At 41.0% G+C, this 17477-nt stretch overlaps 1 protein-coding gene across 4 annotated transcripts in view; it reads right to left on the reverse strand.

Moving 5' to 3' along the window:
• Positions 1-17477, reverse strand: part of PHACTR2 (phosphatase and actin regulator 2) — a gene marked incomplete at its 3' end in the record, with an annotated part of 121635 nt that overhangs the window by 37449 nt on the left and 66709 nt on the right. For 2 of the 4 annotated variants that reach the window (XM_080807241.1, XM_080807242.1), the window contains exons 4-8: positions 17283-17441; positions 11542-11781; positions 7101-7635; positions 1551-1759; positions 18-174 (exon numbers count right to left, since the gene is read on the reverse strand). In XM_080807241.1, the coding sequence (XP_080663367.1) occupies positions 18-174; positions 1551-1759; positions 7101-7635; positions 11542-11781; positions 17283-17441 (1300 nt within the window). The remainder of the gene's footprint in view (positions 1-17; positions 175-1550; positions 1760-7100; positions 7636-11541; positions 11782-17282; positions 17442-17477) is intronic. The other 2 variants (XM_080807243.1, XM_080807244.1) reach the window with 1 other exon arrangement.

A 17477-nucleotide genomic window follows, 5' to 3' on the forward strand; every position in this document is an offset into this window, starting at 1 on the left:
AAAACTGGAGCCATTACCTGACGAGCTTGGTTCCAATCTGCTGTCGGATCTCCTGCCGCTCCTCTTCAGATGTACGCTGCAAGATGTTTTTGTCCTCTAGTTCCTTCTTTGAAGGTCTGTTGCCAAGTTTGATAGCAAGAGTATCCCTCCGTCGTATTTTACTTGCTAAAGCACCTGAGGATTGGAAGAGGCAGAAATGCAGAAAAAAAGGGCTTTAAGCAAGCAGCACTCAGGTTACACATGGCATGGACTTTAAACAGAGTCCAGACGAAATTCTTTATCCACCTGCAAGAGTGGAATTTTAATTAACCTCAGGGAAAAAAAGAAAAAGAAAAAGTTTTGAGTTGGATGTAGTTCACTTAGAAAGACTGAAGAACTATTTTTAAAATGTTCTGAAAAATGCTGGGGCACCATGAAAAAACTTGCAAATATCACCTCATCATTTGGAAAGTGATATTTGAAGTTTATTTTGCTGAGACGGCGTGTCACGGAAATTACTGATTGCGTAACACTTTCTTTTCTAAGTCTTAAAAACATAGCTTTTTAAATTTATACTGTACAGTTAATTCTTGTCTTCCCCTTTCCTTCAGTGAGAAATCACACTGGAAAAAGTTTACCTGCAGTAGCAATGTTTTAATCCTTAATTAGCAAGAATCCTCAACAGAGGATTGTCAACACCGAGTGGATGATAATAATTTTGTTGTTGCTGTTCAGTACAAACTAAAAGGAATTTGACAAACTGATGGTTCATCATTAACAACTTTTCACAACGTATACATTCAGTTCCATAGTGAATCACTCTTAAGTCAAGATGCTTAGACATTTTTTTAAGATAAGCACTTTCCAATTCCCTAAGTTATATATAAATAACTGGCTTAACTACTCTATCATTCCTTCCTAAAAGGCATCCTATCTCACCTATTGTGGAATAATCTTTTTTTTTAATTCTTCAAAGGTATTTGCCATTCTCGACTCATTCTACCCACCCCCCCTCTAAACGCTAGTGTAAAAGTGAGTGGAAGTCTCAAACACCTCCAACAAGTAATCCAGTGAATCCGAGTTTATGCTCTTTATTCAAGAAAGATCTCAGGGGCACCTGGATGGCTCAGTCAGTTAAGTGTCTGCCCTTGGCTCAGGTCACAATCCCGGGGTCCTGGGATCGAGTCCTGCATTGGGCTCCCTGCTCCTCGGGGAGCCTGCTTCTCCCTCTGCCTCTCATGAACAAATAAATAAAATCTTAAAAAAAAAAGGAAGAAAGAAAGATCTGAGTGGAAGGGCCATCTCTGATCATTCTGAAAACATCTCTGTCATTTGAAAGCTCTGACTCCTCAGACAAAGGCCTGACCCCTTGGCCCCTGTGGAACCATCCTCTGTAAAGGTCTGTCATCAAAAGCTAAACTTTAGAACACACATTTCTAATTCGAGAAAAGAATATGATGAGGGGAAAGAAAACATCAGCTATCTGATCACCGATGGCTTCTGTCATTACAAAACGCACCTGTTTCTGTCCATCATCCACTTTCCTCCCCACCTCTGGAAAAAAGTCTTACTTTCTCCGCTGCCGTCCTCGTCCTCATCCTCTTCATCATCGTCGTCATCATCAGTGTACAAGACAGGCCCATCAGAGTCCGAGTCATTGGTCTGGTACTCCCTTTGGCCTTCGTCCTCAGGGGCACTGAAGGATTCTGAAGATTCTCCCAACAGCCCAGGAGTCAGCAGCTGAGGGGCTACCTTTCCCGGCTCATCTTTGGTTGTAAAACTGTTAAAGGCACAACAACACAGGGGGGTGGGGAGGTGGCATGAAGCTCAGAGCAACCCTCCGGGACAACATCAACACCATGAGAGGGAGCTCTAGTTTCATGAGCATCTTTCAAGCTGGAGAAAGGAGAAAGCAAACATAGGCAGCTAGGGACAGTGAAATGGAAGAGGACTACTGCAGGACTTCATTCTCAAGGTTTCAGATTCTTCATCTACAAAATCAAAAGGAATGACTAGATGATGTCCGATATTGATACATGATTTAGTACATGAATATCGTAAAACTATATTTTGCAAATTGATTCTTCCATAGCCATGGGGCCTCAGTGGAAAGAACAGTGGACTAGAAGTTTCTCAATATTTGACTTGCTCTATCCTTATTCTGTACCTGTAACTCCTACTTATCCTTCAAGCCTCAGCTAAAGTCATAGCTTCTTCAGGAATCTTTCACCGGCCTTCCATCTAGATCCTTGCCCCACCTCCCGGCCTTTAAGGTGACCTGGAGACAACCCGATGAGCGCTTAGTACACTGCACCTCGACCACCATTCACTTGTCTGCCATCTCAGCCCTCAAAGCTCCTTGACATGTGGGATTCATAGTGATTTGCGGCCCAACACCTAGAAGAGGAGTGACAGAAAGACACACCTTCTTTAGCTGATATATGAATTAATCCTATTTTCATCACAGCCAGTGTGTCAAGTCAAAAAATCATGTATCATCTCTGTGTTTTAGTTTCTCCATTTGTAAAACTGTCTCTCACGGGAATATATTAGTAACGTGACATGGAAAAGGGCGAAGTTAAACGCACTCTTTACAAGATAGGTGATGTGAATGGATGCAATAATTTTCTATCAGTTAGCTTGGTAAGAATCTCTGGCTTAAAGTTTCTATAAATAGACAAAGCCCGCCAGTTTTCACAGACTAGAATAAGAAAAAATGTCACTGAAAACATATCGAAAACCTAGCATATCAAAAACAATGTAATATTCATTTTAAGATTCAGAAAATCCCCAAATTGTCTTCTGATATAAATAGAAGCATCCAAATTTGGACATCACACTTATGAAAGACCGTTTTGTGCAAACCATGTGCTTGCTGTTGCCATGAACTTGAAAAACCAAAAAACAGTTCTTTGAGTAGTAAAAACAGGTAAACGTCAGAACCTGAAGTACTGAAAAACTGTACTTTGTGGTTATTGGTCCAAGCACTCTAAAAAATTTGCACTTATTAGAAAAACCCAACAGCCAAAATTCTTTTTTTCAAAGGGGAAACTATGCATAGCATATTATATTTATTTTTACTAAGTAAAATACGCACAGCATAAAATTTGCCATTTTGACCATTTTAAATCATACAATCGAGTGGCAGAACATTTACACAGTTGATTTTCTAGTTGATTGTACAACCATCACCACCGTCCATCTCTAGAAACTTCTCATCTCTAGAACCTTCTCATCTTCCCAAACTGAGACTGACCCATTAAATAACAACTCCCTGTTCGCATCCCCTAGCCCCTGTAAACTACCATTTTACTTTCTGTCTCTATGAATTTTGCTATTTTAGGTGTTTTACAGAAGTGAAATTATGCAACATCTGTCCTTTTGTGTCTGACTTACTTTACCAGCATGTCTTCCAGGTTCATCTTGGAAGGTTCATCCTGCTTTAGCAGACGTCGTCAGAATTTCTTTTAAGGCTGAATAACATCCCATTGTGTCATATGCCGCATTTTGTTTATCTACTCATCAGCTGATGAACATTTGGGCTCCTTCTACCTTTTGGTTGTTGTAATACTGCTGCTAAGGACACTGGTGTACACATATCTATTCAAGGACCTACTTTTAATTTTTTCAGCTATATACACAGGAGGAGAATTGCTGGGTCCCATGGTAATTCTAGGTTTAATCTTTTGAGGAACCACCATACTGTTTCCACAGTGTGAGAACCATGATTTTTCCATGGTCCGGATTTCTAGTTGATTGGAACCCACCCTTGTTTAGCCAGCCTGGTATTGTGGGTGACCACAGCACATTTACTAGATATAGCAATTAATAACACATTCTGAAGAGCAGAACAAGAGATACTTTAGGGCTGAGCCTTGGTATTTGTTTCTGTCACCGCTCACTAATTTATTATGATATCTATCATTATTTTAATGGCATCACCTGTATTTTATAATGTTTTGTAGTTTTCAAAGACTTCTGCCTACATTTACAGACTTAATCTGTTCTACAGTATAAGGGGATGGGTAAGTTACAGTTCACGGAACTCGAGAAGACCATGGGTGTGTTGCCCAAAACAAGGTATCAAGTCCAGTCTAGAACCCAAACTTAAGACTCTTATTCTACCTATTAAATGTTATATTGTATTTTATACTTGACATTGTAAGTTATATTCATATCATATTATATAGCTAATTAACATTAAATTATTATACTCCAAATTTGTGTCTATCCACTCATGACTTGTCTCTCATTTGCCCCCTAAATGTGTTGGGCACACTGGACGAAACAGCGAACTCAAGTGTTCGTGGAAATGGACTAAATGCAGTCAAGTTCCCTTTGGATATGGGCTCCAGATGGGCTGCTTAGTGACTGCCTTAAATTATCCCAGACCTGTATGATACTAATGAAGCCACCAATAAATAGAAATCTACCACATGGTTACTACCCTGCAATGTGTGAATAGAAGAAGATATTTTTACACATAGCCACTTATCTTCTTTAAAGTTTTGATATTTGTATTCCAAACAGAAGCCTCTTCATAAGATGACAGGATTTTCACACATTCGTTCACTAAACATAACTGAGGGAAAGTTCTAAGTAAAGCAAGTGACTAAGAGCTAGAAATTCTAACTGAAATATCTACTTAAAAACGGAAGAAAGAATTTGGAAAAAAAAATTTGAGAGACTACTTATTCCAGGCTCATTAACTCAAGAGCAAACAAACCACTCCCGTGGAATGAATTGTAATTTAAATTTTAACTTTGAAGAACATACAGAGAAGAAATCTCAATGCCCTCTTCTAAGAAAGGATTATGTTTATCCGGAATGACAGGAAAATCTATATATAAATACCTCGATGTCTAATGATGTCCTAAGCTTGCTCTCTGATCATAGTTCCCATGGAAATAGGGAACAGACGCTCGCCTCTTTTGTCTGACAATCCTGTGTGTACTTGGGCTGGAGACTGACATTAAGCCCCCCTCCTTGTGTAGCACAGTCCTTTGCACAGTAGAGTGCCTTCTCTATAGGTCTAAGGAAGCAGGCTGGACAGAGTCAAGTCACCCTGGGATATGCGCTCTCTCACTGCTTAAGACTATCTACGGAATCACCTTGTTGTATCTTGTTCTTTAGTATACTAAATAATAAACCTATATATTCAATCTATTCAGACCTGTCTTAAACATTTGTACTTCCTAACAGGTTGGATATTATTTTGGTAAAAACTAATTTAACTATAATATCTTGGTCTTGCTTACTTTAAAAATTTTTTTTTTAAATTTATTTGATAGAGAGAAAGCACGCACAAGCAGGGGGAGCAGGAGGCAGAAGGAGAGGGAGAAAAATGGTTCCCTGCTGAGCAAGGAGCCTTATGCAGGACTCAATCCCAGGACCCTAGGATCATGATCTGAGCCAAAGGCAGATGCTCAACTGACTGAGCCACCCAGGCGTCCCATCTTGCTTACTTTTCTATCTTTGGTGCTGAGTACAGTGCCCAGCACATAGACGGCAAGCAGGAAATATTTCCTGAAAGAATGATTTTTGAGTTCTGAAGGCTGGAGTTCAATGCAGTGCTGGAAAACCACAGTGCAATTAAATGAAGTCATTTGCTATGTGCTGGAGGTGTTAAGGACATCATACCCATTCCTTTCAACGTCTTCTCCCATATTGTTTACTAATGTGTCAAGTAAAATAATGTATAATTTAACATTTATCTTTCCTTCGCTTTCCTTCAAACCATGGTACTCAAAATGATAAAAACAAAAACAAAAAAACAAGAAACAAACACGAAAGAAATTGCAGAAGTAGAAGCAAGTGCTTTGGAAATGCATACAATTTCTTAAGAGCATGGAATTTGCCATGCAGCTCTGAGTGTGAATTCTGACTTTGCTACTTACTAATTGGGTAATCTAGGGCAAACTATTTTCCCTCTCTCAGTGTCAGTTTTCTCATCTATTAAACAGAGAAATTTCACGTAAGACTTATGTGAATTAATGATAACTGACAGTTCCTGACATTAAATAACTATTCAATAAATGAAGGTGATTATTATCAGCAACTGAATAATTAACGATGATTGTCTCTTGATCCAAGTCAACTTAATTAATGCACTATTTTTTAAGTCTAACATGACAAATTTTCTTTTTAAAGAGAAAATATTAAATGATCACAAGTGAATTTTGGTTTTACTCTTAGAAACAGGAGAGGAGAGGTTGGGTTTAGGGTTGGATTTAAGATAAGACTTCTCCAGAAGTCTACTATACTCTGACAGCCCTCCCTTCGTATCTGTGGGATAGAAGAGCTAGTATGTCTTTTCTGCCTTTATGGACAGGCCTTTGTGAGGGATTAGCTGCAGGGAATGAAGAAGAATGAGAACCCTGAGGATGAATCCCAGGTTTCTGGTTTGGGAAAACTGCATGATGTCATGTTTATGGCATACCAGATTCGGTACTGGTTGCTGGGGATGCAGAGGCAAACAGATATGCTGCTTAGCTCTGTCCCATGGAGAGGAAAAAAAGGGTTGCCAGCGTAGAGTAGATGCAACAACCAATTCCGTCTGCATGAATGCTGAAATGCGTCGGAGAGGAGGTAACACTGGAGTTGGGTAGGGAATTGAGGAAGCAAGAAAGGGGGCCCCTCGGAAGCTGGGGGGAAAGGGATGGAATCCAAGAGAGTTCTTTCCTAATGGTCTTTATTTTCTTAGAGAAAGAAAAGGCTAAATGATTTGTTGTAATGAAGGCACGCAGGAACGGGTGACCCATCTGGACACAAGTAGTAAAGACTTAAAATAACCACTGTAAGGAAAGAAAAGGGAACTGTCCAGGGAAAAAAGAGATTGCTGAACATTGATGAAACAGGCTCTGATCTACTCGAAAGCCACAGATCTGAAGTGGTACCTGCCAGTAGGACTGATGTCATCTTCTCCGGTAGCCTATGACATTCCTGGGGCAGGCTACAAAAAACCAATTGCTGGATGATATGGGTGCTTACCTAACAATCACTAGGTTAAATTGTAAAACAAAACCAAGTAGGTTCATTTCCAATAGAGTGGTTTAGTGATCTTTAGCACCCAGCTGTACAGCAGATACAGACGGAATATGGGGTTTATGCCCCCGACTCACCATTTTGCATTTTCTCTGCTAACACTTAAGCCAGGGCCTGAGAAGACAGTGGTTCTGTTGGTGGGCTCTTCGGTCCAGAGAAGCTGACTTGGGTCTAAGGCAGGGACGGGCAGGTCAGCTCCATCACTGACCAGGACAACAGGAGTGTCTGAGGCAACAGTGCACTGCTCCTCATGAGGAAGAGGAGGGGTCGGGGGAGAAGGTGGTGGAGCCACAGGAGGTGGGGGGACTGCAGACTTAGATTTGCCTGTGGTCTGCTCCTCGGTCCCAGGGACAGTCTGCTCAGGTTTGAGACTCTCCACCCTCATCTCAGAAGGTTCTCCTTTAAGGTCGGACATGCCAGACGTGGTTGCATCCGAGGACAGTCGAGAGGTTGGCTGCTTGCCAGTTTTTTTCTTGCCCTTTGTGATTCCCACGGTCCCTGTTTTGCTAGAAAGTGTCTCCTTTGAAGCTTTGGGACGAGATGAGGTGGAGGAAGTAGATGGTGAAGCTGATGCTTTGGACCCAGTTGTTTTTTTTGAATGAGAGGAACCAGCTAAAACAGAGAGATTTTGTGTTAAAAGTCAAAGAAGTCTTTTAAACAAATGAGTTGCAACTGTCAATTATGATGCTCCCTTTAAAATGTTAACATTTGTCAAATAAAAGGAAATAGGCTAATAAGGATAATGGTTTTATTTTCTGCCTCCTCCCTACCCGGAATCTAGGAGGGAGCCAATGATGATGAAGGCAAAACTGTAAGGGACAAGAGTCTTCTCCTATGGAGACTGAGGAGTCCCTCTAGTTTTTCTGGCTGCACCAGCCGAGGGGAAGTCCTCAACTGCTTGTCTTAAAGGTCATCTGAATGAGTCCCTGCGTACCCCAAAGATGGGACATCATAGTGTATAAAGGATAGACAGCAGCTGTCTGGTTAGAGTGCCAGGTTGGGCTCATCACAAATTCTACAAGTTCAATGATGCTTTTTGGGAATGGAGTGGCCCATATTCAGAATGGCCAGGGTATATCCCTGTGGCTCCTTTCTGGACCAAAGGCAAAGGTACTCAATTCTAAACCAGTTATCCCCATGGCTCTAGAGAAAGAAGCTTGGCATGCTGGCCCATACCTCCACCTGCAGTGGCGATGGGGCAGAGAGAAAACACATGGCCACATCAGAAAGACAAGTCCCCTTCAAAATATTAAAAGGCAACTGGATGATGGGCATTAAGGAAGGCACTTCAAGTAATGAGAACCGGGTGTGATATGTGACTGATGAATCACTAAACTACCTCCGAAACAGATAATACACTACAGGTTCATTAAATTGAATTTAAATTTAAAAAACCCAAACCCACAAAATATCAAAAGGCAGAAAAAATTATTATTTTTTTACAGAAAATGTCTACATGGGTAGCACTGGAATAATCTGAAGGGAAAGAGTCATTCTCAGATCTTGTGACAAACACCCTCACAAAGCCAATCTTCCTAAGCACTTCTGTTCCTAGAGGGTCTTCATCAGAGAATGGTTGTGGCCACTAGGAGGTATTTGCCTGCTTTTGGGTAGGACTGCCTTCAACCAAACCATTTTCAGGGGGGAAAAAAAAAAAAGCTCAACTCTTCTTTATATCATTTTGGCAAACACCTTTAAACTCCTGTGAGAATGTCTTCTGTTTTATGACCTGTATGATTTATAAATTTCTCCTAATTACTTTTTCTGTTGTAATGTTGTACGTTCCTTCTTCTTCACGAGGGGTTAAACCATCCTCCACAGAACTCTTACAAAATACCTTGTTATTACGGTGGAGCCAATCCACAACACACGTTATGATAACTTACCTTTACTGAAGTCAGTTGGGGGAGGGTCAAGAGGTGAAGAATGAATAAAGGAATAGACAATGAGATAGAGGACTTCATCAACTCTGATACACTAAAAAAGAGTGAGTCTCATTTGGTGACAAAATCCAGACTTAAAGGATACCTTTATGGCTTGGGGGCTTTATAATTTTAGATACACACAACTAGAATTCATACTATCCCAAGTCTGGGCCTGCTCATATTACTTCTTTCAAGCTAACAATCTTCACCTGCTAAAAAGACAAGGGTATTTAGCATACTTCTACAATCTAAGTCCATTCTAAATTTATTTTTCACAACAAAGATCTAAGGACTTGATGGCTAAACACATTCAATACTTTTATACATAAATTGAACAGAATCCCTTTCACACACCCATATGTATATTAATGTGGATTTTATATATATATATATATATTTTTTAAGACAATTCTTTCTTTTCTAACAGCAAAGTTAACTTCGGCTCGACTTGAGGAAAAAAAGACAAATTTTTTAAATGGTTGGGGTGGAGCTTCAAGTCACACTTCTCTAGATATTTCTTTAAGTTTCTTCTAAAATGACAAGACTTGGCTGAAATCAACCATGTTGCTTAAGCTACCTTGAATTAATGCCAGCATTAAAAAAGTAAAGCCACCTCTCCTCAGTTAAATACTTCCGTTGTTAACACAGTGTGTAACAATGAGAAAGAAAAAAAAATACAGGAGATTTGACTTTACTTCACTCACAAAGCAGCTGAATGTGCTAAGCCAGCATCTGGTTATCTGGGGGTCTATACTAACTGAGGAACTGAAGAAGAATCCTAACTGATAGCCTTTATAAGAACTGAAACGTCTGATTAAAAATCACGAGTTGCATTTTGAAGTAACTTTTCTCAAAGGACATTATTCAAATAAAGCGTAGAAAGTTCTAAATGGTTACAAATGGAATTATCAGTTGGATTCTGAAGGAGTACTATCAATATTTGATAAAAGGATTCTTGCACATCAGGCTTGTTGGTATAGCTCAATGAAACCCCTGTTTATCTGGGACAGCCTGAGAAGAACAACACTGTTATTCACACCGTCAGCCAGTGGGGCCTTATTTAATACAACAGTTAATAATGTGACTGTATAATTCTTCTAGGAACATCGTGGGCCCATAAATAAACCCTCAAGTAAAACATCTGGCTATAACTCAAAATCTCTCATGAAAGCTGTCCCCTGCCCTAGCATTAATCACCAGCTTTTTTCTGAGAGAAGTGAGAGAGCCCAAGGCAAGTCAATAGTGAGCCACTGCCCTATGGGGCAGGACAAAGTGAGCAAGTCTGTGTAATGCCCAAGGATGGGGTGATTGTTTGGGGCTCTTCTTTAAGAAGTGGATCACTGCCTGTCTCACTTCAAGCACTGCTCCTCAGGTCTGCTAGGCATTCTGGGAAACACAGTGATGCCAACAAAAATGGACACAGGGCCATTGGTACCTGAGGAGATGGCCCATGGGCACTATAAGCACAGTGTTCTGAGACATTTCATTTCAGAGCTTATTAGAAGATACCAGACACTCGAGGTCAAAGGCCAAAGAGAGGAGCACAGGCAAAGAAACATCCATTTGTATTTGGCAGTCTGCTATACCATCAAGTAAGCCATTTTCTGAGCATATGGGTATAAATGATGGAGGGAAAAAGATCAACATGAAGGCATATCCTGGTAGCCAAGTGCAAGAAAGTTACTGATTTTGATACTGATTTTGAGGAAAATATAGTTTGCTATAACATGGGGGAATGTGAGTGGAAAAAGTCATTCAGCATGTATACTTTGATTATTGTCTTTTTACAGTTGGACGACATGGTAGGCTTCTTTATGCCACATGACTAGAAAATTGGGAACTCCACTCTGCATTAAGCATATCTGATTTGAAAGGAAAGCTGGACAGATATTACATGTTGTTTGTAGGTCACTCAAACACCCCCCAGAACATACAATAATGACTTGTTAACTACACTGTAGGATGTTATTCCTTATAACACACGGGAGTCTGGGGATGAGGTGGACAGTGAACACTAAGTATGTGACTTTCAACTTGGATGAAAAAGCTGTGATTCCAGTAGAAAGTGGAGGGGTAGAGCTGGACTGAGTGATATGAACTCTTTGACATCTGTCAGTAGAGAAATGACTATGTATGTGGAAGGATTTAAGATACTAAGATCCAGCAAAAATGTCAATGATGTGTTATATTCTGATATGCAACTTAAGATATTTTAGAGGAAAATCCAAGCCAAAGAGCCACCCATAAACTCAAATAGGCAGAAAGCCAGGCAATTGTAAATAATGTAGTATCAGATCACATATCTCATTCATCAGGCACACTACACCCTGAATCCTTCTACTGGTTCTTAGACAGACAGTGGATACTTGGAATAAAAGAGGTCTATTCACCCCAAATATAATGAGGCCAACTATCAACTGGTTGACTTTCCTTCGGTAGAGGCAACAACAAAGGAATCTCCTGGGTATTCTCAAGTGAAATCCACTGGTGTTACATTCTAAGACACCAAAAAGGCCACCATTAGTAGAAAAAGCAATGAACCCCACCCCAGAGGCAAACACCCTAGACTCCAGCCCCCGGGGGGCATACTCACCAGCCTCTCGGGTCGTGTTTCGGCTTGTTGGCTTGGGTGGAGGGATGGGGGCCTGCTTACCGGGCGCCTTGGTAATTTTTTTAATAGGAGGCACTTCGTCACCCTTGGGGCTGACCCCGGCGGCAGCCCCTTTTGGAGGCACAGGTGTTTTTTTGGGCTTAGGTTTGGGTTTAGGCTTAGGAAGAGCTGGAGGAGATGGAACAGGAGCTGCTGGAGTTTCAGAGTGGTTTTCAGTGTTCTCTACAAATGAGAAAGTGAACAGAAGCAGACTGATACAGACACACACCATATAAATAGAAGGAGCAAGACATATGGCGACAGTGATACAAACACATGGCTGCTTGGCCCTTCGGAACCAGCGTGGTATGCCATAGCAGGGACAGCACAGTCAGGGGCACAGAGGATCAAATGCGCACAGGCTGAAAGCCAAACTGGGTGCATTATCAGGGTACACAAATCATTCCTGCGATCAAACAGGGTCGCACAAGTTACTCTGATGAAGTTATTTGAGGATGAGTGTCAATATCAGGGGCCAACACCAGCCATGAATCAATGGCTGCTGGATATGGGCCTGGGCAGGAGTGCTAAATTTAAATTTAACAATACTGAAGGACATTGAGAGTACAGCAGGTCAGCGCACTGTGCATAACGCCAGGAGGACTGACAGCGAGGCAGTGACTGGACTCCATTACCTTTATACCCTTGGTGCAGGGACTTTCTCTCAGGAGAACTCACGCCCCACCAACAGGAAAGGGATTTGAGTGCTGTCTCAAATTATGGTCAAAAATCAATCATATTCCATGCTAAGGAAGACTCCGTAGACTCCTCTCCAGGAAGCACAGTGCACTGATGATTAAACTGTTTTCTACCATTAAAATTTTCTTAGGCTCTCACAGTGCACAAGGGCAGCTTCCTGTTTTCCAGTAACTTCCTCTGACCTTTTCAAACAGTATCACAACTCCAGGTACAAAGGGTGCAGAGTCCCCCAAAATACCACACTGGTTTTGCAATGTAAACACAAGTAACAATTTTGAAAAGACAAGGGCTGAAACTCATTAAAAAAAATTCATACCAAAGAACAGAAGCCTTTCACAAGATTTTTCCTAACTGGAGGAGAAACAGTCTGTCTCTCGTTATGGGAAGCAGAGACGCTGAATGTTCATTCATGTACTCACATCCGTATTGTTTCTAATGGTGGCTGATCGAAATTAAAATAAATTAAAATACAGTTCTGGTCCAAAGAGCTAAGCAGCATCTCTTTAAAAATGGAGCACAATTAAAATAAAACAAACATCAGACAGTGTTAAGACAAGACTAATAAGCCTCTACTGGATCTAATCTCCCATTATTGAATGACCCGAAAGGGTGTGAATATCAGAATGCATTACATTTTATTAGTATTTCTTTTGTTTCAGTTCTCATTATAGTGAGTGCAAGTGAGAACCGCCATTTTTCTGACTGTATCCCCTTAACTCACATAGATAACTAACATAAGAATGATCCAAGTTATAGTATGTAATCAATAAAGCTTTTCTTTTATTTTCCCCCCAGCCGTGAAGTCCACCACAGTCCCCTCCTGCCCCTAAACTTACTGGTATTTATGATCTGAGTTGCTTGTTCAGTACTTACTGGAGGCTACTTTCTATCTGTGCCTTTCTGGTTACACACTGTATCTTTTTAACTAAGTGGTGAGTCTCCTAACCTCCCTGGTCTGAACTGGAAGGCCACTGAGTCACAAATGTCAATTAGGTTAGAGAACAATAGAAGTTGATGCCAAAGATAAATCATTTCATTTTAACATAAAGCATATAAACCTATGTTGATCTGTCAGTCTTTATGATGTGGGGCAAATACATCTCTCTGTGAGTCTCTGTAAGATCAGACAGCTGCATACGCACAGAGATCAAGCCCGATGATACTGTCCAAGGTGAGAACCCATCAGACTCACCTGCACCACCGGGAACCCCAATTTTCTTTCATGCTACAAACCCTCACAGGTCTTAGCCTGTCCTCACAGACCTACCACTGAGCTCTTTCTTCTTTCTGTCTAAGGTTTCAAATTCTAAAGCTGCCCCCAAAGAATGCAGTTTCTGGGCTTGGGAGGGAGGACGTGTTCACTCTGTGACAGTTGGGAGTGACAATCCCCACTAGGGGAAAAGTGAACATGCTGTGTGCAAGCTCCTGGCGTTTATGGACAAGGACCACCTGCAGCCACATCCTCTGCGACCTCTACCAATGCTGTGTGTGTTTGCCAAAGAGCTGATACTTACGTCTACTCTGTGGAGAACCCTAGGTGGGTGTGTGTGTCCCTGTGTGCCAACAGTATGCTCTTCTGACTAAATTATAAATTCCTCTTGTCGAAAATGTCACATCCCATTAAACACACGGCTTTAAACACGAGTCTATTCAATGAATGCGACTGGCTGATGGTTACCATCACCACACTGGTAGAAAACAAACTCTCTACTTGTATCTGAGAGGTAATGAATGAAGTCTTTATATTTTTCAGTACCATATGACCTGAAGATATGACATAAACTGATGGCGTCTATGAGTATTATCTTCTCAAAAGAAGGTTAAGGAAGGGCTGTCTAATCATGCTGGGCTGACACAGATACTATGCTTTAAAACAGAACGTCTGGAGGACAACTGTTTCCTATACGATGGCTCCTTCCATCAGGTCAACACTTAGAACTAAACGGATAGCAGTGTGTGGCTCTCGCTTTGCCAGGAGAGCACCTCTGCCCCAATTCCTCTCCTTCACCTGACCACCTCCCTGTCTCCTTCAGATCTCAGTTTGGAAATATCTGCTTCTAAGAACGAAATTTGGTCCCCACAGCAAGCTTTCGTGGCTCCATGTGCTCAGGCCTTCCATACTTTGAATCTTGCTTGGCGATTGCCTGTTTGCATGCTGGGTCCCACAGGCCACGATCTGTTTGAAGTCAAAGACCATTTCTGACTCACCACTCTTCTCCTGGCCCCAGCAAATCCTACCCATGGAAGGACTTCATTATTATTTGTGGAACAAATGCATATAAGTCACTTGTTACTTCATGGAAAGCTCGCTGTAACACCTCAATTGATAGAATATCAAATAATTTTCAGATTTCTTAGATTTAATACCAATGCATGTATCACAGATTGCAGATCAGCTTTTCTTATATATTTAAAGGCACTTCCTGAGAAGGAATAATGGGAGACTGGAAGCCCTGAAGGTTTTAAGGGAAAAGTCTCCAGTGGTAGGCAGTGGAGGTCCCAGACCACTGCCCCAACTCTGGAGGCCAGTGTCTTCCGGAGTCCCAGGAACCCACAAGGGTCCTAGGTGGAAACTGCACACGGTGCAGTGTATGTGCATCTGCCATTTGTTCTGTTTTCTTTGACGCCGATGGTTCTGTTATTAAAGTACTGACATATTACCTTACAAAGAGGTACAGGCATTTGGGAGTTTAAGGGTTTGAGATATGGTTTGGCAAACATAAGCAATTAACAGATGAAATAACGCTCTTGGATAAATTGGCTTAATTGTGAAAGGAAGGGAGGATTTCACCCCTGAAAGGGAATTAAGAACACCCAAAGGGTTAATTAAGAACATGGGATTGTGGATTTGCTTGCTGGCAAGACCATGAAAGGGGCAGAAGTAAAAGTGAATCTTGGGCTGTTTTTGGAATTTAAGTGTCTTCCCAGAGAAATAAGTGCTTGTCTTTGTTTATGAGGTATTTTCTATTTCCCATTATACTGCAAACTGTTTGAGGTCTGAAAGACTCTGCTGACGCTCAGGAAGTGGCTTCCCCACCAAATGCTTGCTCTCACTCTGAGTGTGGCTGCGCCAGGTGCACCATCCCTGCAGTCAGAGGGAGGCTCTGCTGCCATACTGGTGGTGTGACAGCATGTCCAGCATTCCATCTCTTGACACACCCACCAGCCAAGCAAGATGCTATCTTACGTTTCGTTTGACCAAAAAGAACCAAATGTACTAATTCCAAGTAAAGAATAAGAAAACAAAACACCTCTCAAATATCCATGGACCTATGACTATGAGGTCTCCCATCTTTTTAGAACATCAAGGCTGCTGGTTTCATTAACATAAAACTGTCAGCAACTTTTTATTAAGTTGATAAGGGAAAAACTTCCTTTGAAGCTTGGCCAGTCCACTGAATGACATCCCACATGGACCAGGCAAGCATTAATGATGGCACTATTGTGTAATGAAGGGTGTGATTCTTGAATGTGAAAAGGCCGTACCAGGGACAAACCACAGATGGGTCTGAAATTTAACAGTCTGGGTGAGACAGGACAGTTGGACTTAAAACAAAAACAACAAAACCACTAATTGCATGAACACTTTCAAATTAATCCCACCGAAATCTATTTAGGTCTCTTTTCTTTTTATGTTCCAGGAATATGATGTTAAAAATGTTAGCTAATTTCTTGTAATCAGTATTTGTAAGTTTAACCAGAGTCCTTCAATAGAACAAGACTAAGTAAAGCCCCATGAATACTATACTTAATATTGAATAAATAAAGCAAAATAATAAATTTCTAACAGATTGTTCACAAAGGCTTCTAAAATTTTTACAGGTGAATATATATGCAACTAGGGGGTTATAGACTTCCAGAGAAGACGATTTTAAGCTACAGTGTCTGTCAAGTGCTCTTTTGTTTTCTTTGTCTTTAGAGGACTTGGGTCAAGAACAGAGGAAGAGAAGTTTGCTTTCAGCACTTTCTAAGAATTCTCACAATGCCTGCAGAATGTAAGCTGGGTCTGAAAATTTTTGCCATCCAACTCAGAGGCAGACATTACAGAACAGGAAATAGTCTGTTTCCTGAGGAGTCATTTCTACACTGCATGGAATCATCTAGAATTTTCCAACAAATCCTTACTTTGTATGGGTTTCAATTCTGATTTGCATTAAGTAAAAGGCTTGGAGGTTCCTGCACATGACAGAAGTCTTAGGGAGATGTAATCAATCAATCAATCAGTGATCAGGAACTTGTAAAATGTTTTGAGAGGTCCTTGACAGACACAGATTTTGCAGGTAACTTAATTGACCATAGCATATTCATTCTAGAAACCAAGGTCTTAAAAGAGGCCTTCGGGGAATGGCATAATTGCCCCTGGCATATTTTGAAACTTCCAACTGCACAGACAAATCATGAAGCTGAGGCTGTAGTCAATACAGCAACCAAAGTCTCCCGCATCTCTGGCAACTGTCCATCTCTCAGAAACGTCTAGAACCTGGATTAGAACCTACGATATCAGGGGTATGGATGCCATCGGCCAAGCTCCCACTATTGGAGAGAAGAGGCTGGGCTGAAAGAGCCATCTTAGTTTTGATATTCCTCCATCCATCCACACTGACATGCTCATTAAGGTCACTTCTAATGAGTAGAAGATTTTCAGACTGGTGGCATTTTTTTCTAAAAATAAGAGAAAATACTGAGGGAAAGCTCCTGAGGAAAGGAAAGTATTCCCAGCTATCTCTAATGACTGAAGAGGTTATCTGCTGATTACTGTTAATTAATACTTCCAGGTAAAAAATTAAAGGATATACTCACAAAATGGATGCATCTACTTGAGAAAACCACTCTGTTTCTCTTCACTCGTTGTAATTTCTCTCTTCTTTGTATTTGCAAACCTCTTCCCTAACTGGTCTTAAGAGTCACTATTTGGAGCCTAAGACCTGATTCTCAATGTTGAGCTGTATTGACGTAAAAGAATATGGAGTTTCTCTTGATTTTACCTTTCTTATCTTCTGCCTTTTCCTCCAGAGGTGGCGCCTTTTCAGCTACAGAGCCATTACCTTCTTCAGATTTTACTACATTTTCCTCTCGGGTAGATTCCTCTCCGATGGGTATCATGTGCCCGTTTGAATTTTCAAAGTTAACTGTTACATCTCCATCTAAAATGGGGAAAGAAACACCTAGATGTCTAACTT

Source organism: Martes martes (genome assembly GCF_963455335.1).
Source record: "Martes martes genome assembly, chromosome: 6".
NCBI classification, from domain to species: Eukaryota; Metazoa; Chordata; class Mammalia; order Carnivora; family Mustelidae; genus Martes; species Martes martes.